Source organism: Oncorhynchus clarkii, chromosome 5 (assembly GCF_045791955.1).
Source record: "Oncorhynchus clarkii lewisi isolate Uvic-CL-2024 chromosome 5, UVic_Ocla_1.0, whole genome shotgun sequence".
In the NCBI taxonomy this organism is placed as follows: Eukaryota; Metazoa; Chordata; class Actinopteri; order Salmoniformes; family Salmonidae; genus Oncorhynchus; species Oncorhynchus clarkii.
The window spans coordinates 46,094,977-46,122,609 of record NC_092151.1 but is presented as its reverse complement, the minus strand read 5'-3'; the positions used below and the strand labels follow the sequence as shown (position 1 = coordinate 46,122,609).

Below are 27,633 nucleotides of genomic sequence, written 5' to 3'. Positions count from 1 at the left end.
GAATAAATTCCTCACCTTTTCTGACTGTGGTGGTTTCACAGGGTACTCGCAAAATAGCCTAGGCCTACAACAAGTTAGGTTAAGCGATCATCTGTTCCATCTCTCATTCATTTGGACCCACTTCACAGTAGTAAATAGATAAGCTATTTCAAGTATTTTGCTCTATGCAATCCAATCCAAAGCGCCATTTAACAGTAGAACAGACCATTCAAATCAAACAAAATGTTATTGGTCACATACACGTCATTGGCATTCAATGTTATTGCGGGTGTAGCGAAATGCTTGTGTTTCTAGCTCCGACAGTGCAGTAATATCTAACAAGTAATATCTAACAAATTACACAACATGTACCCAATACACACAAATCTAAGTAGGAAGAAATTAAGACTATATACATATGGACGAGCGACTAAGATACAGTAGAATAGTATAGAATACAGTATATACATATGAGATGAGTAATGCCAGATACGTAAACATTATTAAAGTGACTAGTGTTCCATTTCTTAAAGTGGCCAGTGATTCCTAGTCTATGCCTATAGGCAGCAGCCTTTAATATGCTAGCGATGACTGTTTAAGAGTCTGATGGCCTTGAGATAGAAGCTGTTTTTCAGTCTCTCAGTCCCAGGTTTGATGCACCTGTACTGACCTTGCCTTCTGTATGATAGCGGGGTGAACAGGCAGTGGCTCGGGTGGTTAAAAGTTCATTTGTGGGATTTCTTTCCTTCTTAATGCGTTTGAGCCAATCAGCTGTGTTGTGACAATGTATGGGTGGTATACAGATGATAGCCATATTTGGTAAAAGACCAAGTCCATATTATGACAAGAACAGCTCAAATAAGCAAAGAGAAATAACAGTTGATCATTACTTTAAGACATGAAGGTCAGTCAATGCAGAACATTTCAAGAACTTTGAAAGTTTCTTCAAGTACCGTCGCAAAACCCATCAAGCGCTATGATGAAACTGGCTCTCATGAGGACTGCCAGAGGAAAGGAAGACTCAGAGTTACCTCTGCTGCAGAGGATAAGTTAATTAGAGTTACCAGCCTCAGAAATTGCAGCCCAAATAAATGCTTCACAGAGTTCAAGTAACAGACACATCTCAACATGGACTGTTCAGAGGAGACTGCATGAAATCAGGCCTTCCTGGTTGAATTGCTGCAAAGAAACCACTACTAAAGGACACCAATAAGAAGAAGAGACTTTCTTGATCCAAGAAACACGAGCAATGGACATTAGACTGGTGGAAATCTGTCCTTTGGCCTGATGAGTCCAAATGTTAGATTTTTGGTTCCAACCACTGTGTCTTTGTGAGATGCACAATAGGTGAACGGATCTCCGCATGTATTGTTCCCACCGTGAAGCATGGAGGAGGAGGTGTGATGGTGTGGGTTGCTTTGCTCAAGATCATTGGAAAAGCATTTCAGGTGAAACTGGTTGAGAGAATGCCAAGAGTGTGCAAAGCTGTCATCAAAGCAAAGGGTGGCTACTTTGAAGAATCTCAAATATAAAATATATTTTGATTTGTTTAAAAAAAAAAGTGGGTTACCACATGATTCCATATGTGTTATTTCATAGTTTTGATGTCTTCACTATTTATCTACAATGTAGAAAATAGTAAAAATAAAGAAAAACCCTTGAATGAGTAGGTCTGTCCAAACTTTTGACTGATACTGTATATATAACCATTGCAGAATACATTCCTCACCTTTTCTTTACATAATGCGTTCATATTCCCAAAGTAGCCATACAACAAATTACCATGCACATCTCTCATTTAATTGGGCCTATTATGTAGGCTATTATATTTTCAAGCAATTTCATGCATCCGACAAGGAGCGCTGTTCATAACATACAGAATATAACAGGTGAATAGACAGTTGATCATTTGCATTGAAGTATTTGGCTACCACTGTAAGTAGACCAAAGTAGACAATGTTTCAAAATTCTCAAGCAGTGAGCATTTTTAGGGTCGGGAAAAAGTGAATGCAAAACAATATTGCATTAAAACTATCTGTTTAAAGGTCCACAGAAATGTGCAATTGTTTTGGTTTTTCAGTAATGGTCAGATACTATACAGGAAACATCACTGGAATAGAAAATATTCTACCAACAGATCCAAATACATTTGATAAAGTTTGTCATGCATTGCTATTTCCTTTAGATACGTTCATGGCCTAATGCCAATACTTCCAAAGTATACAGGGTGTTCATGTCACCATAAAAAGTGACTGATGGGTTTTTTTCAGGCAGAATTTTGTGCACAGTTTTATGACAGGTCTGATTTATAACAGGAAACATGTATGGCTTTCACCAAGTTGATAAATCTCAATATTTTTGTGCGTGATTAGTCTTTTCAGAAATGGCGCACGCAGATATTTAGTGTTAAATTCACGCAATGGTTAGAAATGAGCAAGGTTTTCCAATGGTTCGCAAAGGTCACCTATTGGTGGATACATTTTATTTTTAAAAGCAGACATTGAATATCCCTTTGAACATGGTGCAGTTATTAATTACCCTTTGCATGGTGTATCAATACACCCAGTCACCACAAAGATACAGGCGCCCTTCCTAATTCTATTGCCAAAGAGGAAGGAAACCGCACAGGGATTTCACCATGAGGCCAATGGTGACTTTAAAACAGTTATAGAGTTTAATGTCTGTGATAAGAGATAACTGAGGATAGATCAACAACATTGTAGTTACTCCACAATACTAACATAAATGACAGAGTTAAAAGAAGGAAGCCTGTACAGAATAAAAATATTCCAAAACATGCATCCTGTTTGCAATAGGTTACTAAAGTAATACAGGACAAGCATTATGTTTGGGGCAAATCCAACATTACTGAGTTCCACTCTTCATATATTCAGGCATGGTGGTGGCTGCATCATGTTATGGGTATGCTTGTCATCGGCAAGGACTAGGGAGTTTTTTTAGGATAAAAATAAACTTAATAAAGCTAAGCCCAGGCAAATTCCTAGAAGAAAACCTGGTTCAGTCTGCTTTCCAACAGAAACTGGGAGACACATTCACCTTTCAGCAGGGCAATTGCCTAAAACACAAGGCAACACCTCATGGCACAACACCTCTCCCCTATTTGACCTAGATAGTTTGTGTGCATGTATTGATATGTAGGCTACGTGTATTCATGTTTTGTGTGGACCCCAGGAAGAGTAGCTGCTTTCGCAACAGCTAATGGGGATCCTAATAAAATACCAAAATATTTTCTGAAGGCACTGTAGGTGAAAGTTCTTTCACAGTGGCAGTGGTAGCCTTTTGGTGTGGTAAAGGAGGGTATTACAAGAGTTATATGGTATGTGTGTCATACTGGGACCAGCCAACCAGGCAACCTGTTTTTTCAATCATCCCAAACAAACAGTGGAAGTGAGTTGAACTTTGAACTTATTTTGGGACAGACCAGGGGTCAGGGGTGAGGCCAGAAGTGAGGTGGGGGTGGCTTGTAGGTTAGCATTAGCAGGTTAGCATTTTTCATCTTGAATCTTGCTCTGGAGGCAGCTCTGCATTGTGGTCACTAGCTGGCACAGCCACAAAGTTATAAAATCTACATCCCTAACCTTAAATTAAGAACAAAAAGCACACAAAATATAGCCAATTTTGACTTTGCAGCTGGAATATCTAAAGGGAAATCGCTCGGTTCTGCCTCGATGACAAGACTCATGACAATAAATGTCAACCTGCGACTAATAGCTAGGAAGGGGGGGCGAACAAATGAAAAGACAAAGCAACATGGTGATAGTGGGAAAAAAAGAAAACGCGCGCAGGAGAGATGAGAAACACGTGGGATAGAACGAATAATAGTTGGGGAAGTCGGGGATGAGGGGAAGCGGCACCAAGCCTATTTCCTGCGTGACATAACATTCCTTCGGGTACGCTCGACACTACACAGTGGTACATTAAGCAGTAAGCAGTCCTAGGAGTACAAAGTGCAGCATCACCCACAGTCAGCTAAACATTCGAAAACGAATAGAGGGCACCTCCGTAGGTGGTGGCCATGCTACTGGCTACATATTTCGTCAGTAGCTTTAAATACACTTCCCTGGGGAATTATGTAATGTCCAACCAGTTTGTGTGCTCATAGTCATTGTGTTACCAACACCCCACTTTCAAGTCTTCTTTTGACTCGTGAGAAGGACAGAAATCAAGGTTTGTGTGCTCACAACTACAAACGTGGACAATCCATGCCTTCAGAATAGTCAACTTTGCCAACCTTAAATATTGCAAACTAATCGGAAAAGAAGGATTGAGAAACTAATGAGAGCTTAGATAGACGGCATGCAGGGTTGGGGATTGCTGCCTTTTTTGACACAGAGGGAAATCCAGATTATTAAACCATTCTCTGGGATTGGTCTGCCAGAGATATACAGTAAGAAGAATTACAGTTTAGTCAGCAGTTTAGTTTTCATTTTGACAGAATAATCATAACACACCTCCCTGCTCAGTAGTCTCTACCCAATCCCCATTCTTCACCCCAATAGCAACGACTTTGTGGTGAGGTGCCACCCCTCTCTCACACACATACACAAACCCCAACGACTCTGGGGTGAGGCTACAATATGACTCCTATTGGCCCAAACTGACCTGACCTGAACTCCTCCAGTCAAGTGTGAACCCTGCACTTTTTTCTTCTCGTGCATTAAAACCACTTATCCTTTGGCTGACTTTAATTCAAGATGATGTTGTCTTTAATAATTCAAGCAGCTAGCCACAGGAGAGATGCTTGGCAGGCATGGACTTCTTCATGAGATTACACAGCGTGTTGGAAAAGGAGCAGCATGGCCTGCGTCAAAAATAGCACCCTATTCTCTACGTAGTGCCCTACTTTTGACCATTGCACAGTCCATATACCTTTGGCAACACCTGTCCAGCTTCCAGCAGCATCCTGACACAGCATCTCTCTCATCGTGGGGATGGTCTGTAATCGAGGGACTGATTGGCAAGCTCCCCACTGTCCACTCACAGCTCACTTCTCACATTGCAAATACTGCAGCAGGCAGGCCAGCCTTCTCTCCTGGAAGGCAGGCTTACAATGTTCTCTTCTTGCTGCAATTGTCTATTCCCCTTCTGTAATCCTTTATAGTTGAATGTGATGCCCAAACATGGCATGTCTTCTGTTTGTATACCTGAATGCTTATGCTTTTGCAGTTTGCCTATACACCGGCTTACCTTGTAGTTGGCTACACAGTGTGGGCCTATGATGACGACGGTGTATGCTGTTGCAGTAAGGCTATAGTACAGAGGTCATAATGAATGAGCTTCTCTTCTGTTTCTGTGTTGGCCCGACAGACAGCTCACCTTGCAGTTCATGATGTACTGCCGCTATATACAGTGCCTTCGGAAAGTATTCAGACCCCTTGATTTTTCCCAAATTTTGTTAGGTTACATACAGCCTTATTCTAAAATTGGTTAAATGTTTTTTTTTACCCTTCATCAATCTACACACAATATCCCATAATGACAAAGCAAAAGCAGGGTTTTAGACATTTCTGCAAATGTATTCAAGATTTAAAAAAAACAGGAATAGCATATTTATATAAGTATTCAGACCCTTTGCTATGAGACTCAGAATTGAGCTCAGGTGCATCCTGTTTCCATTGATCATCTTTAAGATGTTTCCACAAGTGATTGGAGCCAATTGATTGGACATGATTTGGGAAGGCACACACCTGTCTATATAAGGTACCACAGTTGACAGTGCATGTCAGAGCAAAAAACAAGTAATGAGGTCGAAGGAATTGTCCGTAGAGCTCCAAGACAGGATTGTGTTGAGGCACAGATCTGGGGAAGGGTACCAAAACATTTCTACAGCATTGAAGGTCCCCAAGAACACAGTGGCCTTCATCATTCTTAAATGGAAGAAGTTTGGAACCACCAAGACTCTTCCTAGAGCTGGCCGCCAGGGCCAAACTGAGCAATCGGGGGAGAAGGGCCTTGGTCAGGAAGGTGACCAAGAACCCGATGGTCACACTGACAGAGCTCTAGAGTTCCTCTGTGGAGATGGGAGAACCTTCCAGAAGGACAACCATCTCTGCAGCACTCCACCAATCAGGCCTTTAAGGTAGAGTGGCCAGACGCAAGCCACTCCTCAGTAAAAGGCACATGACAGCCCGCTTGGAGTTTGCCAAAAGTTACCTAAAGACTCAAACAATGAGAAACAATATTCTCTGGTCTGATGAAACCAAGATTGAACTCTTTGGCCTGAATGCCAAACATCACGTTTGGAGGAAACCTGGCACAATCCCTATGGTGAAGCATGGTGGTGGCAGCATCATGCTGTGGGGATGTTTTTCAGCAGCAGGGACTGGGATACTATTCAGGATTGAGGCAAAGATGAAGGGAACAAAGTACAGAGAGATTCTTGATGAAAACCTGCTCCAGAGTGCTCAGGACCTCAGACTGTGGTGAAGGTTTACCTCCCAAAAGGACAACGACCATAAGCACACAGCCAAGACAACACAGGAGTGGCTTCGGGACAAGTCTCTAATGTCCAGAGACTCTGAATGTCCAGAGGGGGGGGGGGGGGGGGGCAACTTTCATAAATTAGGTGCATTGCCGCCACTGACCTTGTTCGTCTTCAGTCACCCACGTGGGTATAACCAATGAGGAGATGGCACTTGGGTACCTGCTTCTAAGAGGCAGGACTTGCAGCGCGATCTGCATCAGAAAGAGAACTGACATCTATTTTAGCCCTTGGCAACGCAGACGCTCGTTGGCACGCGCAAGCAGTGTGGGTGCAATAATTGAATAATATACTGTACATTTCTAAATGTATTTTACAAGGCACGCGCTCGCAACGAGCGGTGTAGTCAGCCTGTTAGGTTGTGTCCCAAAAAAGGAAGATAACATGGAATTTGATTTACCCAAACTTTAACCTGACTATGTAGATAAACCTAGCAGTACTATATTGGTATGCCAGTACATGTCCTCTCCTTTTTACCCATTATTCTCTACAGTTCATACATTGACAGTCGATGATGCTTGGTGGTACCTAAATTGGGGAGGATGGGCTCCTGGTAATGGCTGGAGCAGAATTAGTGGAGTGGTATCAAATACAGGGTTTCCATGCGTTTGATGCCATTCCGTTTGCTCTGTTCCAGACGATATTATGAGTCGTCCTCCCCTCAGCAGCCTCCACTGCTGTGCATACAATACAATTAGGCCCATCTACAGCTGATGCTCCTAGGGAGATGACAAGTGTTTTGAATTTCCATTGAAAGTTCATAATTAAATGACTCATCGCTTATCAGCACATTAGCCTAATCGTGGGTTGCTCAGGCGAAAGACAAGCACGTCTGCCCTGAGGGGAGGCATGTCAACTCAACTGTGTATGTGAATGTGTGTGTGTTAGCGCGAGCGTACGTGCGTGTGGAGACTAGTGTGCGTTATCGCGCGTCAGGCTGTTGTTTTGACGAAGCTTCTCGCTGACAGTGATGTTTCACCTTTCAGTTGTGGAATGGGATGGTACTGAATGGTACCGACAATGCCGAGTTTGGCCTTTTTTGGCCCGGGTCATAATGAGGCTCAGCAGGGGGCTCCTCCCGTCTCTCTCTTTCTCTCTCCGTACAGAAGCAGGAGCTCCGGGGGGCGAGAGGGGCACTCATCCAAGCAAGGCACTGCCTGTCAGAGCCGGACGGGGGAGACTCAAAACCACCCCCGGAGCTGCCCAAAATGCGTGTTTAATTACTTTTGGATTATCTCCCACATACCCTCCTAGTATAATAAGTATGCTGTTTATCATAGGCTATACGCATGTGATAAACATCATCCGCAGGCCTATAGATATGGTGACCACGAAAATACCTAATTTCATCTTATTTCTCCCGCCCCTTCACAAATAGGGCAAAACAGCTGTATAACAGCTCACAAGTAAAATGAACAATTAGACTATATTATATTACGCGCGTCACCTATAGCCTATTCTAGCGAAATGCCCTTTCCCCTGGGAAAGCCACTGATGCACGGCTCGATATGTTGCGAGCAGAGAAAGTGAACCTTAGGAGCCGAAAACCACTTTGCAGCCACTTGAATGTGGCCAGACTATAGTCTGCGTGTAGGTTATTAGGTAGGTTATTAGGCCTATAGTTTAGGGAGTTCCGCCCCTCGCTGCGGGAGCTTCAAGCTCACTATTCACCCGTTCCTCTACCAGTTCACCTCGCTGCGAGTCCAGAGCAACGGATCAAAAGCTAGCTGCTGGGACTCCGCACCAAGCTTCATTTCTCGAGGCTTCCCAAAGAACCTTGTCGTTTTTTGTCGGACGCGGGACAAATAACATAAATGAAACACCTTGTTTTGGGGACCCAGTTATTTTATATTGTTTTGGAGGGCGCGAATTGCTGTTGCCAGGCAAGTCAAGTCCGCAGGTAAGCAAAAACATTTGACTCTGCCATGCGTTTTTCTTGCCAGACAGCCGAATAGCACCTCTCTGACCAACACATTACACCTCTATGTTTATTCAAACCAGTGTTAGTTTAATGTCTCTAGGTTGAACATATAGCTGTCCCTCTGTTTAGTAGGCTATTTGCCCCATGTTTATAACCAGGCTAAGAAACCTCAATAGGAATGTCACAGGTGATCCTGCATAAAAACCATTCCTAGTCCAGAGCGCAATCGGATTCTAAAAGTGAAATGTTATTTAAGACCATGGCTGAGCAAGGACAAGGAGCATGAACATGTCAACATCTATAGATATTCAGGAACTAGGCACGTGCTCTAGGAGGCTGTAAGCATACTACTTGTTTCAGAAAAATGAATGATACCTTCAGGATTCTTAAAGTCGCAGAAAAAGACAATACAAAGATCAAATGAGAGTGAAGTGTTCGAATCCTCAATCAAGGAATGGGACATTCTGGATCGATGTTCAAACAGGCGCGGTAGTCTCATTATTTGCCTTCATACACATTGTTATTTGCCTTCGTAAAACAGCGTAATGTTCCGTAGATCCTCACGATAACTCCATATTTCGTCCGTGATTGAGTTGAGAATGTATTGCCCTATTTCGTTAATAAAACGTTTTTGCTAAGTTTATTACACCAGTCGTGGAATGAGCAGAGTATCGATCCATGCGGGGAAACTTCTTCCCTTAGATATATGCGCGCATGCATGTGAGTGCATTTTCACCATGGAATTACATGTTAACATACTGTAGTATCAAACTTGTCTTTATAATTGTCTCATAGCTGCTTTCAGTTTGAAAGTGAAGGCACTAGCGTGATTACCAAATGCAGGTAAACTGTATTGGACACTCGTAGTACATGAAATGTGCTTTTTTTGATGTGGACTAAGTATAAAAGTAAACCAATTCATCAGAGTTTTTTCAGCTGTTCTGTCCTTGACAAAGCCCTGCTCTGCCTCTGTCTTTATCTGACTATGACTGTCAAAAGTGTTGCCACCGAGTCTAACATTGACACAGACTGCATTCCCCACTGCACCACACTAGCCCTGAGCAAATAATGCAGTGTGTGTGTGTGTGGGGGGGGGGGGGGGGGGGGGGGGGTGATTAACTACTGCTGCCTCTCTGCTGAAGCCTACCCCCTGCTGTCTCTGCCTAGCATGCAATAACAGAACAGTGCCAGGAAGCCAAACTGTCCTGACCGCTGCCGCCCCAACAACACAACACTACTGACCACACACACACACACACACACACACACACACACAGACAGACAGACAGACAGACAGACAGACAGACAGACAGACAGACAGACAGACAGACAGACAGACAGACAGACAGACAGACAGACAGACAGACAGACAGACAGACAGAGATGGCTTTTTATTTTCAGTCTGAAAGGACAACGTTGACCCAGACCCGCCAATCGCTTTTTAATTTTTCCCTTTTGACTTCTGAAATTCTTAACAGCCATATGAGAATTTTCACTTTCAGGTGTTTATAAAAAATTAAATAAAACAGACTTGAATTTGTGTATTAACTGTCCAGCCATACTCATTGATAATGTTCGCCTACAGGAGTACATACTGCAGAATAGTGTCATTTCTAGGAAGAAAGAGATTAGAGGTTGACCGATTAATCGGAATGGAATTTTTGGGCACCGATTTGGCCGAATTTATTATTATTATTATTATTTATTTTTTTACACCTTTATTTAATCTTTATTTAACTAGGCAAGTCAGTTAAGAACACATTCTTATTTTCAATGACGGCCTAGCGGTGGGTTAACTGCCTCGTTCAGGGGCAGAATGACAGATTTTCACCTTGTCAGCTCGGGGGATCCAATCTTTTAACTAGTCCAACACTCTAACGACCTGCCTCTGTTTCGTTGCACTCCACAAGGAGACTGCCTGTTACGCGAATGCAGTAAACCAAGGTAAGTTGCTAGCTAGCATTAAACTTATCTTATAAAAACAATCAATCAATCATAATCACTAGTTAACTACACATGGTTGATGATATTACTAGATATTATCTAGCATGTCCTGCGTTGCATATAATCTGACTGAGCATACAAGCATACAAGTATCTAAGTGTCTGACTGAGCGGTGGTAGGCAGAAGCAGGCACGTAAACATTCATTCAAACAGCACTTTCGTGCGTTTTGCCAGCAGCTCTTCGTTGTGCGTCAAGCATTGCGCTGTTTATGACTTCAAGCCTATCAACTCCCGAGATGAGGCTGGTGTAACCGAAGTGAAATGGCTAGCTAGTTAGCGCACGCTAATAGCATTTCAAACGTCACTCACTCTGAGCTTTGAAGTGGTTGTTTCCCTTGCTCTGCATGGGTAATGCTGCTTCGAGGGTGGCTGTTGTCGTTGTGTTCCTGGTTTGAGCCCAGGGAGGAGCGAGGAGGAGGGATGGAAGCTATACTGTTACACTGGCAATACTAAAGTGCTTATAAGAACATCCAATAGTCAAAGGTTTTATTTTTTTTTATTTTTATTTTACCTTTATTTTACTAGGCAAGTCAGTTAAGAACAAATTCTTATTTTCAATGACGGCCTAGGAACAGTGGGTTAACTGCCTGTTCAGGGGCAGAACGACAGATTTGTACCTTGTCAGCTCAGGGGTTCAGGGGTTTGAACTTGCAACCTTCCGGTTACTAGTCCAACGCTCTAACCACTAGGCTACCCCGGTTAATGAAATACAAATGGTATAGAGGGAAATAGTCCTATAATTCCTATAATAACTACAACCTAAAACTTCTTACCTGAGAATATTGAAGACTCATGTTAAAAGGAACCACCAGCTTTCATATGTTCTCATGTTCTGAGCAAGGAACTTAAACATTAGCTTTCTTACATGGCAAATATTGCACTTTTTCTTTCTTCTCCAACACTTTGTTTTTGCATTATTTAAACCAAATTGAACATGTTTCATTATTTATTTGAGGCTAAATTGATTTTATTGATGTATTATATTAAGTTAAAATCAGTGTTCATTCAGTATTGTTGTAATTGTCATTATTACAATTTTTCTTTTTTAAATAGTCCAATTAATCGGTATCGGCTTTTTTGGTCCTCCAATACTCGGTATCGGTATCGGCGTTGAAAAATCCTAATCGGTCGACCTCTAAAAGAGATACACTCCGAATCTGTCTGAGTATTGTGTTGTGTTCATCTCTAGAGTTGATGGAGCTGAAGAAATGGACAGCCCCCTCATATGAATCCTCCTTACCACATCCATTCTTGTTTTCTGTTTTGGGTGATAGGGTGATAGGTAGACTGTTTGATTCCAGCCAGGTCACCCGTAATACAAGTCGGTATTGGACGTCCCTCCATGTCTGAGGACGTCAGGAGATGATGTGGAAACCGGCCCCTATGGGAAACAGTGAGCACTGTTACCTTCCAGTAGGTTTCGTTTTTGCTAGGGGGATGGTGGATGGGCGTAAGCATTTTCCTCTGATTCCAAAGGCTGCAAGTTCGAATCTAGCGATAGAAAGTTGTTTTTGAGATTTTAGTTTTAAGCCTCTCAAGCCTTATCCATTCAGAGTTAATACCTATCCTTGAGATTTTGGAGCTAATGCCTAAACTTAACCGTAGACACTTTTGCAACAACAACGTTTGCAACAACTTCGAAATTTGACGTTTGAGAAACCTGGATGAACGTCTAATTCTGACATGAGACAGAGCTAGTTGATGATTCAGAAGTAGACCATGTACCACACTGTCTGTCTGTATTGCCAATTCGCTCTATTGGTCACACATTTGAATATAGGCTACATTTGTAACTCGTGCTATTGGAACAAGAGTTGGAACAACAATCAGTGCTCTTTCCGCTGCTTTCCAGACAGTTCTTGTGTCAAAAAAACAACATCGAAGGAATTCAGTTTGTACTGTATATGTAAACATGCATCTAAACAAACTCCCCTCCTACAGCCTGTGTCTAGCCTATTAGTTGGTTCCTAGGTATTATTTACGTGGGAAACACAAGCTATAATATCAATACCATAAATCGTCCAGTTTCTGATGTTGTTTGATATTGGATGAGTAACCTCTTATATTATTACGCTACGTAATGCTTTCCTAATTAATTCATGGGGTGGGGATATGTGTGTGTACTACTGTGAACCATTTCCAAGGTTCGTCTCTAGGTATTTAGCTCTGTGTGAAGAGACGGCAGGACACCCAGGAGGAACAAGACAAATGAACCTCCTAGTCATGTGGATTTTCTCATCGTCCTTCAGTCTTCAACAGGACTTACACGGGGAGAGGTGTTAGTGGTGCTGGGGTGGTGGTGTGAGATTCACCCTGGTGCGACTTGCGCCTCTCTACATTCAAGGCATTCCGACCTCTGTGATGTTTCAGACGTTCTAGAACGTGAGACTGCATTCTAAACGCCTTTATGTTCCCGGGGGTCGTGTGGGCTGAACAGAAAGTAGGATCCTCTAATTTAGGAGCCCTGGGAACGAGGACAAAGCTGAGAGCGTCTTAAGTTACAGACAACACTGGAGTGGAGTGATAGTGGTGGGGCTTGTTGAGTTTACCACTAAGAGCTTGAAGCCTGTCATAGTTTCAACTTTTACTGGCACCTCACACAGTCAAACACTTGATGGATTTAACCTAAATGAATGGGTTAGAATCGATTGGAATCAATGGTGCATTAGTGTGGAACCAATGGGACATAGGTTGATCACTGTCATTGCTTAAGCCTTTTCTGGTACCACACACTTTTTACCGTGAGTCAGAGAGAAAATGATGCTGTTTTATAGCTCATCTCATGCTATTGTTTATATTTTGCCATGAGGCTAAGAGAACATTTAGCGGTTTTTGAGAAATGTTCCTGCTATTCTACACATTTTGCCATTCCGGCCCAGGTACCACACATACAGTCAGAGACTGGTCTAGCTAAGTAATGGGTTAGAATCGATGGGAACACTTGTAGCTTCCCACAGTGTCATAGACGGGATGGAATATATCCTATTAACTCTTGAACAACATGATCATGAGGTGTTTACTGTCGTCTTTCTATCCGAGTTCATCCTGCAGACAAGACAGTTTGGTGATTCCCGAACCAGACATAATGCCAACTCTGTTAGTTAGAGGAGAGGAAAGGAGAGGAGAGGATTGCACCTTTTGGTTTTCACCAGTGGGTGTGAAGTATTTTCATCCTGACTCAATGATAATTGAGCAACACCACAATCCACTATCAAATGCCTGTTCCTAAAAAGTGTAATTCATTGCGTTGATATGAATGAAGTTGTATTTCTTGGTGTTGAAATAAGTATGCTGTAGGAAATGCTTTCAACAACGCCTTATCTTCATAACCTCCACTGTTATGCTCAGCTCCCTGAACCTCTGCTCAAGCACTGTATGTATGCTCCCAATAGCATTCCTTTGGGTTAAAATGGTTATTGATTAACTCTTGAAGATCAGACAAGAAACAGTACTGAGAATCGCCACAGTAAAATCCAAATCTGTTCACTATCCATTTCTGATTTCTGCTTTCCTCTCTGCAGATCTTCTGTACAATCTTGTGACACCAGGCTTCTGTGTACCAGTCAACCATGTCGGATCTTTCCATAGCCTCCACAACCCATCAGTGACGACCGCTAAACGTTTGTTTTCGGACAAACATGTCAGCCTGCGGCGAGTTTGCAGAACACGTGTGGAAACCCAGATCGTGTAAGAACTGCTTCCACCCGCGTAGCGCCCACTGTGCCAGCGGGGGCAGCATCGTGTCCTGTGGTGCCCTGAGGGCCAGTCTGGGTGGAGAGGAGGAGGATGGCCAGGGGGTAACCGTGCCCTTGCTCTATTCGAAACCCACCATCGCTGTCCGCCCTACCATGATGCACCCTGACACCAGCGACATGCTGGCAGATGTCAACATGAACATAGAGCAGGTGAGATCTCGCCAACTCAAATACAGATTTGTGACAATGCACGCCTTTGCATTTTACCTTCCTATGTAATAACCATGTCAATATATAATAAATACCCAATAGAAACCCATAGGTTTTAGAGTCACTTAATTAAAGTGCTTCAATAAATGACTGTATGTTTTCTATAACCATGAATTGTGTTTCCCCTCCATGTGTCACCAGGAAAATCAGAAGAGTCCAGGGGACAGACTGGGTCTTAAGATGTTGGACCTGTCCCCTATCTACATAGACAGTAACGGCTGTAACAAAGCCCTGAGAGAAGCAGTACTGCACAGTACTACAACCCCTGGGAAGATGGACTACCCGTGCAGCCACTTCTCCCCTGGACCTCTAAGCCCCCTGTCCCCTCTGTCCCCGTCTGCCCTGCAGAAGGACTCTAGTATGATCATCAGCAGTATCTTTGTGACCCAGGAGGATGGCCACGGCCGGGGGCCTCATAGTGCCCACAGTCTGAAGGAGAATGGGAATAGCAACGGGGAATTCTCCTACAGGCAACAAATCACCAAGACTACCAAAACCACCAAGAGCACTTACAATGGGAATGGTATCGACACTAGGGCGTCTTCCAAAGTCCAGGTCGTCCAGGATGTACAAGCACCTTTGGGTATTGCTATCAACATCATCGCCACGGCAACCACAACAGCCTGTAACGGCATTGGTAACGGTCTGATCACCGCCACAGCCGCCCCAAGTAACGGGCTCACGTCTGGTACCACAGACTCGTCCAGCACTTATTTCGTCCCAGCCTTAACCACCATGGGTTCAGGGGCCTCTCCGGGCCTACTAGTGCCCAACTTTCAACCCTGTGGAGGTGGCAGAACCAACTCCTTTCTCTCTGAGCCTGTCTCCAGCCTGTCTCTGTCAGACTCCTGCTCCTATCGAAGCAGCACAGACTCCCTCACGGGACCCGATGGCTTCAGACTGCTGGGGCCAGATAGTCCCACTCCTCAGAACCTCTCAGCCTCCTCAGCCAGCCCTCCCTCAGAGGGACAGACAATGTCTTTAGAGCCCATCTATGCTGAGAGCACCAAGAGGAAGAGGAGGCCTCAGAGCGCTGGGGGGAACGGGAAGCCCAACCCCCCCCAGGCCCAAAAGCAATGCTCAGAGCTGGAGCTCACAGGAGAGGGTCAGAACCATAGGGCAAAGATAACTGTCATGGCCGCCCATACTGAGGAGAACAACCGGACCTTCTACCTGAGCAGCCCGGACTCAGCTGTTAGCACCCAGTGGTCACATTTCAGCCCCACGGCCCTCAGCAACCCTGGGAGTCCAGCCTTCAAGTGGCCCTCTAGCTCCTCTGTCACAGAGACATCCTCCACACCATCCCCAGCCTCCCCTGCCTCCCTCCAGCCCAAGCCCCAGAACAGCCCCCCTATCCCCCCCAAGAGGAACAACCGTTCCCCCAAACCACTCCTCGGGACCTCTAGTCTCTCCCCTGTCCCTCTCCCTGAGCTCAGCATCCAGGGAATCCAGGCTCTGTCTCTATCCCCCAGGGAGAGCGACGTCCAGGTGCAGGTGAAGCCCCAGATGGAGCCCCACAACTCAGCCTCATTGGAGGCCCGGAGGCACAAGCTCCACACCACCGCCTGGAACTGGGAGGGCCGGATCGAGGAGGAGGAGGAGGAGGGGGAGGAGGGCCATGCCCAGGAGAGTTCCTCTCGGAACAGGGTGATGGGGCTCATCAATGGGGCGGCTGTCTGGAGGGAGGCCAGGGATTGGAGACCCGCTGGGGGGTTGCAGGGCAGCACCCAGACCCTGCCAGGCACCGTGGCCAACAATGGTGCCAGTCAGAAACGGAAGCAGGCAGGCTGCAGCGGCGGCAGCGTGGAGGAGGGCAAACATAGCAGGGGCATGTTGGCCAAAACGCAGCCGTTGACTCCGTCGTCCGTCTCCAGCCCGGTGCAGCTCTCAGCAGAGGAGAAGAGTTCAAGCCAGGGCCCCACTCCTCCACCCCCTCCGCCTAAGAAACACCACAGGTAAGAAACTGGGCCTGGGCCTTTTGTTTTTACACACTGTATGGCCTGTGGATGGCATTCCTGAGAGGGTAGAATGAAGAGCAGTCATTGTACTGTGGTGAAGTATCTTTACGCATCTTTGTCGTTGAGTCACTCTTTCGTACTGTACGGGCCTGGATTATTTCCCTCACACTGAGCATTGAGCCACGGATGGTGTTCCAGAGAGTGTAGAATGCACGATGGCGAGTCTGAAAGAGCAAAGGCCATGGCTGGTCTTTGCAGCTTACTAGTTGAATATACAGTGTTGTCATTGAGTTGCGTGTGTCAGTCATTCGAGTTGGAATTAGATGGCTTGCTTCATGTTGATGAGACAACGTTTTAGGCAAACGTGATTCTTAAGGTACCAGTTCAGGTTAGGTGCTTGTTTGATTTCCACTCTGTCATTTTCTTTATAGCTTTTAAAGGCTCCTCACTTACCCAATGCACTGCTCTGGTTCAGGCATAGTATAGTACAGCATGCCAGACAGACCATAGAATCGAGTTCAAGTCTTTACAGTAATGGAACTCATTCATCACTAGGCAGTACATAAATTAAGCAACGCAAGGGCATTAACACTTGCTTTATGTAGTGTAGACATTTTAAATGTCCCTTGTACTCTAAAAGGTTTTTGCTGTTTGATAATTAACTATTCACTTGTCAGACTATTTTGGGAATGTCAACACAACAGATGAATAGTTTCACCCCCCCCCCCCCCTTTGGTGTACCTAATCAGCTGACTAGAGAGGTCTGTTGTAGCAGCGGTTGGTTCTCTCTCTGCGTGTGATGGTTAAATGTCGCTCCCTCGTCTTGTGCAGTGATGCAAGGCGATCGAGGCGACCGTGCCTACTGTGATCTGGCCTTTCATTGTGAGATTATTCAGCCGGTATCAGCCTCCATTCTCATTCTAGAACCCGTAGGATCATTCAGACTGTTCCGGGAACCAGTCTCAATGCATTCCTTGTTCCATTTGTAGTAGTCTAAGGCTGGGGTTGCACAACGCAACTCGGAACACAATTTTAGTTGCTTGCAACTGAGTTGCTTCTTGAGTGCTCAGTGAAACACCCCTTGCAACTAATTAGCATCTCATCTGCAAGGTTGTTACATCCAGTTGAAAGCTTTTCAACTTTATGCAACTAGTCGTAAGAAACAGCCAATGAGAACTTATGCTTTTGTCACATTCGAAGGTTTGGAACGCCGGCCCAGTTGTCATGTCAACAACACAGACAGTGCATTATGAAGATAGGCAGAAACTGCTTCTCCAATAGAAATCCCTGATCACACTTGTAGGCGATGACATGACAACGTTAGTTAAGCTCATGCGTAGAAACACAAATCGAGTCTCACAGTCGTCTCGCGCCGAACTGCATACGCGCAGGCCCGTCAAAATCAAAAAAGGCACTCCTTCGATATAAAGGAGTTTTTCACAAAGATGAAAACGAGTCAGCTTGTCACTTTCACGAGGTTGGAGTAACAACATGTTCAATTACTTAAGACATTGGCTCAAATCTCAAAACTTAGATTACAAGACAATGTACAACTAAGGACGAATCTTTCACTTCTCGTTGACTTCTCAAACCCCAGCCTGGACTGCTTGGTCTGTTTAGCCAGTGTTCCCGGATGTTGATGCTATCACAAAAGCTAAAGGCCCATTCATTTTCATTGCTGCCCCATTGTCACAATGTACAAGGCCTAATGCAGCAGATGGCATGGGGTGAGATTAGAATTCTCAAAAAATATGACAGAAGCAGCTTCAATTTCATTTGGCTGTTGCATGCTATTTGAACCGTGTTGGAGTCGCTTCAAGTAAACAGCAAAGTTGTTTGAGATGATGTCACTTGCAACCTGCAACTGCAAACTAAAACTGCGTGCATGTCGAGTCCTGTAACTGCAACTTTTTGTTCTAAAAGTCAAGAACAAAATGGGCAGTAAAAAAAAAAATGTTCCCTGTCATATTCTACATTTGTTTTGGCCACCACACAATAGATGGGACTGGGGGGGGGGGTCCTTGTGGACTTGTCTCAATGACACTGACAGAGGCACACACAAAGAAAACATTGTCAACTAACTAAGATGGTGATATGTTATTGTGCATCTGTCTAAGATGCGAATATGCATTTAACTAAGCTCTAATTCAAATGTTAATGAAACGAATCAATGTTTCTATCATTGGTAATAGCTTGTTGTGACCTACCTATGAAACAAATATAGTCACATGGCGATATAAAATAGCCTAGCTGTTAAACTCTAGTGACATTTCCCCATGTACTATTTAGACCTCAGATTATTAATACACCCTGAGGTTTCTGACTCATATACCCAAAGCAGAAGGAGACATAGTTTGCCGCCATGTTGACGTCAAGTGGTCATTTTAAAATAAACCTTGCTTTTGTCGGGCATGCTGTAGGTTTAGAATACAACTGCAAATTCCTCAAGTCCTTGCAGAGTTCAGAACAGAGCAGCTTTCGCTGTTTGGTCAACAAGAATGTGCTGATTCTCTGCTGGTTTTCTGTGTAGGTGACTATTTCGACATCTAATTTCTAGGTTTTAAACTGCAGGGAAGCTGTAGCGGTGTTAATTGTGGATTCATATTAACGTGTGTTAAAAGGGTGTCAAACCCATACAGCTTTGGGCTACGTTATTGGGCAGCAAGGTCATTGAGGTATCAGGATGATCCCAGACACTTTTCCTCCTCTTAATGATTTGGCAACTTAAAGTTTGACATTTGAAACTTTTCTATATGAAACAAATGAGTCAAAACAGCGGCTTTTGTTTTGGCTGGCTGTAGGGAACTCTAGAACCCCGGTTGCTGATTGCATTTCCCAGACCCTTATTTTTGTTGTAATACTAGTAAGCTGATACATCTCTCCCATTATATTATGACATTGCTAGCATGCTGCTACTGATGCAAATACACTTTCTAGAGACACATGCGGGAACATGCCTTGCCCTAGCAACCGTTATGCTTTTGGGTATTCCGTTTCGTATTTGTTTTCCGGGAGCTTAACTGTTATAGCGCACAGTAGGACTAGGCATGAACTGCCACGCCAGTTCTTCCCGTGTTTAAACAACATGCCTCAGAGTCACGTTAACCCCCACATAGACTTTACACTCAACTTTCCCTAAATAATGAAGCTCTGTCAGCTTCACAAGATCTCCCCTCTCTCTGTCTTCTGCTAAGAAACAGCCAGATGACAACAGATTCAACTTCACAGCTCACAGTTCACCCAATATAACTCCGGAAACATCAGACTTTAATCCCACAGAGACAAAGTGTCTTAGAAAGCCTTTGAGAAGAGTGTAAACACAGGAAAGTGGAAGACAGACAGTTTGTGTCCCACATCCAGTGATGCAGTGGTGTTTCCACAAGGCTGAGAAGGAGGAAAACAGGCAAACCAACCAAACCCTGATGAGGCAGCATTTTTGTGTGATGAATCATTAAAGAACCAGATGGTTGAGAGGTCTGTCCTTCTGACGACGGGAATCATCATCGTCCGTTCTTTGATCACTGTGAGGAACCAAACAAACGTCCTCACTGGGAGGTCCTTGTGTGAGGTGATACTTTTGATGCAGTCCTTTCATCCTTAGTGGGTCATTCCATGTGATTTCCGCAAGCCATGATACCCACCATCTCAGATTGCTCTGCAATCGTTTTTGTAGATGGAAACATAAAAGATTAGCATTCCTGAAACGTGATTTTTGTTGCAATTTGATCTTTGAGAAAATTAAGCTAATTGATTACACCCAAATTGGCCATTTTAATTTCTAGGGTTCACACAATATTCAGTAAATATAGTATCTTACATCCAATTTGGACCAAACTACCAATGAGTAAGACATGAGGAATCCAAAGAAATGGTGTAAAGTCACCCACGGACCCACCACACTAATCCCAACAACGAGTATAGAGTATCAGTTCTCTGTGTCTGGTAGTGTGGAGCTGCAGCTCTGAGCATTTATCTTCATCCTAGGTCATGTATTCTCAGTGGATTTGGTGATGTTTTTTTCCCTGTGTTCAGAGAAATTGAAGTTGTTAGGTTTATGTCCCATCCTACATCCTGATATTACCAGGTTCTGACCACTCAATGGTGCTGTTCCTGCTATTAGGTGATTTACAAAAAAATACCCCCACCCCCTCAACGATAAAGGGATATTTCACCCAAATTACAAAGTTATATTAGTTTCCTTACCCTGTAAGTGTCTGTGGACAAGGTATGACAGCAATCCATGCTTTGGTTTAGTTTACAAGGCCACTGTTTCAAATGCTAACGTTTTAGCATTTGTGGCACAAATCCAATGCAAGTCAATGGTACCAACAAAAACAAAGCATGGTTTACTGTCATACCTTGTCAATAGACTGCTTACAGGGTCATTTAAAAAAAAATTGTTTAAACAATGCCATGATGGTGGGTGTTGAAATGCTCTTAATTGTGCTTTTTGAGGTGGAACGACCCTGGTGACAGTTGGTCCAAACCGTTGTGTGTGGCCTACCATCTTACCCCCCATCAGTCCTGTGTGTGTATTATGGGATGTGGGTGTGTCAGTTAGGTCAGGGCAGGACACCTGGAGGGGTTGCCTAAAGTAGTGGAAGAGCAGATTGTTGCCCGGGGCAACTCCCAAACTGTCCATGGCATGAGGTGCCACCCCCAGCCAAGATCCGACAACCCCCCCCTCCGTCTCACCCCGAGATTAGCTTTATCCTTTTGGATGGCAGAGAATAGACTAGATAGCATAGTTGCTGGGTTTGAAAGAGTACAGGGGAAACGCTGCAGTGAAGAAGTGTGTTTGTGTGGTTCGTGGAGGTTGTGAGATACGGGTGTTTTTATTTGGCGTTTAAAAGGTGCCATTGAATTTTCTGTGGAGAGAGACTTTAAATACACACATGACTCTTGTTGAGGGAGTGTTGCAATACTTCATAGTTTGTGTTTTTTTTTGAACGAGAGTAAGGACCTGGAATCATAATGTGTCTGATGGCCATCCTGCCTGGACCTTTGCTGATACTTCAGTCTGAGGTACTGTATGAGACTTTTCTGAAAACATACCTTTAGCCAAACTCTGTTGAACAAAAACAATATGGTCTTGTAGGTATGATTCTGTGTTGTGTTTTTGGAAGTACTGCAAATTAAGGTTATTTTTCATCAGACCAAAACCATACAACTTATGGACTGAAACAATAACATTGCAGTAGGATCGAGATCGTTAGAGGTCAGAGGCGATCTCTTGTCAGGTGTCCCCCATAGGTTGGCACTGCTTGTCAGAGCTGAGAGCTGAAACCAGCCCTGTGTGTGAATCCATTGCCTGCTGCCCAGATAGGAGATGCCCGTATCTATCTGATTACATAAACCTCCCCATGTCATGCCTTCCAGGTGTATTTCTGCAGGGTTTGGATGTGGATGGAGGTTACAGGCTGCGTCCTAAATGGCACCCTATTCCCTTTATAATGCACTACTTATGACCAGAGACTAGGGCTCTCGTCAAAAGGAGTGCACTATGAAGGGAATACGGTGCCATTTGGCATGCAGCCCCAGTCATCTGGATAGGAGGTGATGGGGTGAAACGCATCTTCCATAAAAGACGGTTGGCGACAGACAGTAGGATATATCTGAACGTTAAATGGGTTATATCCATCCTGGGAGCATGACTGACAGAGACCCTGAGGACTCATAAAACATAAAGCTCTCGAAGGTGTAGCTCTCAGCGGTGGCAGACGGAGTACTGTGAAACAAAGCGTTGCTGCACCACACCACACGTCCCATTGCTGCTGCTGCTGCTGCTGCTGCTTGTATTTCTGCTCTGCACGTGTTATGGGTACAGTGACTGCTGCCCATAGAGAGAGGAGATAGGGAGGAAGGGAGAGAGAAAGGGAGGGAGGGAGGGAGAGCCCTGTGGCTGTACATTAATATACTTCCCAAAGAGGGAGGGAGGGAGGGCCCTGTGGCTGTACATTAATATCCCTGGCAGCAAGGCAGTGGTTTATGACTGGCCTGCATTTCATATGACCTTGTTGCTGAAACAATGGTCACTATAATTCTCAAAATAATAACTAACTTGCATTTGCAAGGCAAGACAATTAGCATTGCAACAGCATTACAACACACCAACGTTACTGGTGAATCACTGAATGGTCCTGGAGTTGTGTGAACTCTTCCACACTTACTTCAAGTGAGTCGCTCTTGATAGGAAGTGTCTGCTAAATGCTTAAAAAGGAAATGAACGGTTCAGCCATTGAAACAGAATCTAGTCATTCTATGTCTGTAGTGCTATAAGTATGTGTCACAGTGTGTCACTGGCTGCTGTCCTTTGTTATAGATGGGATCAGTTCGTCTTGGAACTGATACAAACTGTTGTGTTGCCTGTGTGTCTTATTCGTTTATTTGGATCCCCATTCCCAGTTACAATCACAGCAGCTACAGCTACTCTTGTGTGTGTGTGTGTGTGTGTGTGTGTGGTGTATGGTGTATGTGTGTGGCCTCTTCACAGCAGGTAGTCCTCATCAGGCTGTGTTAATGTTGTATTTATAACCTCGCTAGCCTAACACCATGTTTAATTAACAGGCTAGCTTGCGGATGCTGCAGTGCTGTTGCTGGAAGAAGGCTACAGGAATGCTATTTTCACAGCCAGCCATGGTGATAGGGTAGCATACAAAATGATGAGGCTGTCACTTGACTTCATATCATAACATTCACTCAGTTTTCTCTATATTGTCCAACAGCAATGAGCCAGTTATAGATCTGGATGGTATTTTCTGAGTAAGACCCACATGAATGCATTCAGGGACCCTATATGTACATATAATGTACTCTATAATAATGTTATGATGAATTATCATAAGAGTGGGCTTCTCTATTGCTATTCATAGCAGCACATGACTCTCATCAATGGTCCTCATATCATCCTCTAACACTCTGTATCGATCGCTAAATAGGCTACTTGCCAAGGTCACCCGCTGGCTCTGTGAAGAGAAATCGTGTTCGCAGTAATCTATTTCGACCAGAACTGTCCTCCTCGATTCCCTATTCCACCATTTTTCAAATGGAAATATTCATAATGACCGGGCTGGAACATAAATAATTTTTAGATATGTTACTGTATAGTAATAGTACAGATGTAGTACATAATAGTTTCGATCAGGGGTGGGCAAACTTTTTGTGACGAGGGCCACATCTGGATTTCAAAATTCAACAAAGGGCTGCAGAGATTTTGTTCAACCGATTTGTTCCTCAAAATCAATTTGCGGGCCAGGATAAGGGCACTTATTTGAAATATATAGGTCTATTATTATTTATACATACTTTCTATCTAGTTTTAGAGTTTCAAGTTAGGGATATGATAAATGAACAAAATGTCTTAACGTGTACCTTTCACATGGTTAAACATTTGGGCAGTCTTGATACAACATATTGAACAGTAATGCAATGGTTCATTGGCTCAGTCTAAAGCTTTGTACATACAGTGCTGCCATCTAATGGCCAAAAATGAAATTGCACCTATATTCCTAAGTCATATATTGGCCTTTCTCTTGCATTTCAAAGGTGATGAAAACAAATACAAATAAAAAAATATTTTTACAAATTTCAAAGTGTTTCCTTTCAAATAGTATCAAGAATATGCATATCCTTGCTTCAGGTCCTGAGCAACAGACAGTTAGATTTGGGTATGTAATTTTAGGCAAAAATTGAAAGAAAGGGTCTGATCCTTGCATTGCACCTGTACTACCATTACTGTATCCCAATTCCACCTTGCAAAGTTTGCATTTCCTTCTCATTTAACCTCTCAAAGTATTACCATACAGGACTTTGCTGCTCTCGCTTGCCTTTCTCTGCCATGTTTCCAACTATTAACAACGATGATGTAGTGGTGGAGAGTCGACTCCAAAATAATACCCGGTGTCAACTCCCATTTCTGAGTGTCAAGATCACGGAGGAGACTGATTAGTTGCCGTACTTCCAAGAACACAAACACACATCTTTCATTGCGAGCTAGCGAGGGACGGAGAGCGAGGGGAGGGGCACAGTATAGGCAGGTTGGCCACCAGGTAGGCGTCAATGTACACTATTACTCAACCCCTTAGACACTGGTGATTTATCAGAAAGACACATGTCTGAAGAGCTAATGGAAGCCATGCCATGATAAACAAGGTTTCAGAGATTGTTATTGTTTTGGTAACCTTTTTAGCCAACCATCATCTGACAACGTAGTCACAGTTCTCTGACCATCAGGCAGGGGAAGTGATGGAGGCTGCGGCCTACTTTAAAGATACCCCGCTACTAGGCAGCTATTCTCTTTTGTAACTCAAAGGAGGGCTGGGTGACTCAGAGAAACAGAGAAAGAGAAGAGAGAGTTAGACTCAGTACTGAAGAACATAATCTACCACAACATCACCCACAGGCAAGTGAGGCTCATCTTTCAACACTGCCATCTGTAGTCCCCTTATAACTTGACCGCTCATAACTCACTCGCTCCTCAACCCCATATAACTCGCCCTCCCCTCAACCCTGATGCTTCTTTAAAAATACCACATGCATGTAATGATATCATGAGTGTCAACAGATCCACAAGGCTTCTTAGCCCTGTTGTTTACTTTCTACATATTAGTTGAAGTTATAAGTACTGAGATCCAGACAAACACAGATGGATTACCTGTACACTGCAATGAAGGTGAAGTGATTTCATGCTAGAGCCTACAATAGCAGTGTTTACCGGGAACGTGATAACTGGAAATGTCTGGGAAATTGCCTTTGAAAGTTTATCGCAGTGCACAGGACATTTATCTGCGTTTGTTTGGATCTCATCCTAAGTGTCCCTACGATTCAGAACAAATGTCCAGAGTTATAAGACATTGGCACTGTTGCATGAGACCGTAATGATGGGAGGCTGTCCATGCATGTCTTCTCTTAAAGGCTCAAGGTCCTTCCCTGTAATGTATCCTTGACTGTCACTGAGGAGTTTGTCTTTACATTTTCTCAGGACACTAATTAACACTATTACATTCCTATGGTAGCTGGGGGGGAAATCTGATGAGGGAAATCTGATATTTAGGATACAAATGATCTCAGAGTTTGAAACTTAGAGAGAGTACCTCAACCTCTCACTCACCCCCACCCCCACCATACTCTCTCACACACACACACACACACACATACTCTGTCCTTTTACTTTTTACCTCCACCTCAACATTTCCACCGTCTTCCATCATCATAAGGTGCCTTGCAAAAGTATTCATCCTCCTTGGTGTTTTTCCTATTTCGTTGCATTAAAAGCTGTATTTTAAATTGATTTTTATTTGGATGTCATGTAATGGACATTAAAAAAAAATGTCCAAATTGTTGAAGTGAAATTTTAAAAATAACTTGTTTAAATTATATATTTTTTTAAATGGAAAAGTGGTGCGTGTATATGTATTCACCCCCTTTTCTATGAAGCCCCTAAATAAGACCTGGTGCAACCAATTACCTTCAGAAGTCACATAATTAGTTCAATAAAGTGTGCAATCTAAGTGTCACATGATCTCAGTATACATACACCTGTTCTGAAAGGCCCCAGAGTCTGCAACACCACTAAGCAAGGGGCACTACCAAGCAAGCGGCACCATGAAGACCAAGGAGCTCTCCAAACAGGTCAGGGACAACGTTGTGGTGAAGTACAGATCAGGGTTGGGTTATAAAAAAAGATCAGAAACTTTGAACATCCCACGGAGCACAATTAAATCCATTATTAAAAAAATGGAGCTGGGCTTTACGGAAGAGTGGCCAGAAAACAGAAATTGCTTAAAGAAATAAATGAGCAAACACGTTTGGTGTTCGCCAAAAGGTATGTGGGAGACTCCTCAAACCTATGGAAGAAAAATTTTGGCCATCAAGAAAAACCCTATGTTTGGCGCAAACTCAACACCTTTCATCACCCCGAGAACACCATCCCCACAGTGAAGCATGGTGGTGACAGCATCATGCTGTGGGGATGTTTTTCATCGGCAGGGACTGGGTAACTGGTCAGAATTGAAGGAATGATGGATGGAGCAAAATACAGGGAAATTCTTGAGGGGAAACCTGTTTCAGTCTTCCAGAGATTTGAGACTGGGACGGAGGTTCACCTTCCTGCAGGACAATGACCCTAAGCATACTGCAAAAGCAACACTCGAGTGGTTTAAGGGGAAACATCTAAATGTCTTTGAATGGCCTAGTCAAAGCCCAGACCTCAATCCAATTGAGAATCGGTGGTATGTCTTAAAGATTGCTGTACACCAGCAGAACCCATCCAACTTGAATGAGCTGGAGCAGTTTTGCCTTGAAGAATGGACAAAAATCCAAGTGGCTAGATGTGCCAAGCTTATGCCCCAAGAGACTTGCGGCTGTAAATGCTGCAAAAGGTGGCTGTACAAAGCATTGACTTTGGGGCGGTGAATAGTTATGTACGCTCATGTTTTCAGTTTTTTTGTCTTATTTCTTGTTTGTTTCACAATAAAAAATATTTAGCATCTTCAAAGTGGTAGGCATGTTGTGTAAATCAAATTATACAACCCCCCCCCCCCAAAAAAAAAAAAAAATATATATATATATTTTAATTCCAGGTTGTAAGGCAACAAAAATGCCAAGGGGGGGTGAATACTTTCGCAAGCCACTGTAAACCTTTGGTGTGAAAAATAATACTGGATCCTGCTCTGCTCAAGAATGAGTAGGGTTCACACACACACACACACACACATTTTGTTGTGGTGATTTATGAGGTGATTGCAGTTAAAAGGCCCAGCGGATAGAGCAATAGAGCCAGTCAATCTGAGATGAAGGAGACGGTCCTAAGCTCTGTTATCCCATTAACCAGCTATAATGAAGCAACTGAATAGCAGTGGCCGGCTTTTTCATTCAGTCTAATTGCGTCCCATGATCAGAAAAACTACCCCAGGAGGATGGAGCTCCTTTTCATTCAGATATAATCAGATAGACGCAATCATGGCAGGGGAAACCAAAAATTGATTTTCTATCTATCGTTTTAGAGTAGAGCTTTTGTCGGTTGATTTGGAGAACAGGTAAATTATTAAATGGGGCTAGGAGGTGGAAAGGGGCAAACATTTTCAAAAACAGCATTGTTGAACGGTCAATTCGGCAAACCACAGTCTGTACTGTCTCTCTTTCATGAATTGGCATTATTTTGGTTCTAAGTATTGTGTGCTAGACAATTCTTTATCTAAAGAGACACAGCAACAACAAACACTCAGTCAGCCAGGAAAGTGAGAATAATCTAACTGATATTTTCTGTGTTCTTGTGAAGAGTTGAGGCAAGTTACCTAATGGAGT

At 43.6% G+C, this 27,633-nt stretch overlaps 1 protein-coding gene across 2 annotated transcripts in view; it reads left to right on the top strand.

Annotated features, from left to right (window-relative positions):
* The first annotated feature begins 7,453 nt into the window (after window positions 1–7,453).
* The window catches only part of LOC139408923 (inactive tyrosine-protein kinase PRAG1-like), a 34,024-nt gene continuing 13,844 nt past the window's right edge, over window positions 7,454–27,633 (top strand). The window contains exons 1-3 of one of the 2 annotated variants that reach the window (XM_071153382.1): window positions 7,454–8,381; window positions 13,928–14,311; window positions 14,513–16,326. In XM_071153382.1, coding sequence (XP_071009483.1) covers window positions 14,045–14,311; window positions 14,513–16,326 — 2,081 coding nt within the window. In that variant the 5' untranslated portion in view covers window positions 7,454–8,381; window positions 13,928–14,044. The remainder of the gene's footprint in view (window positions 8,382–13,927; window positions 14,312–14,512; window positions 16,327–27,633) is intronic. The other variant, XM_071153383.1, reaches the window with a different exon arrangement.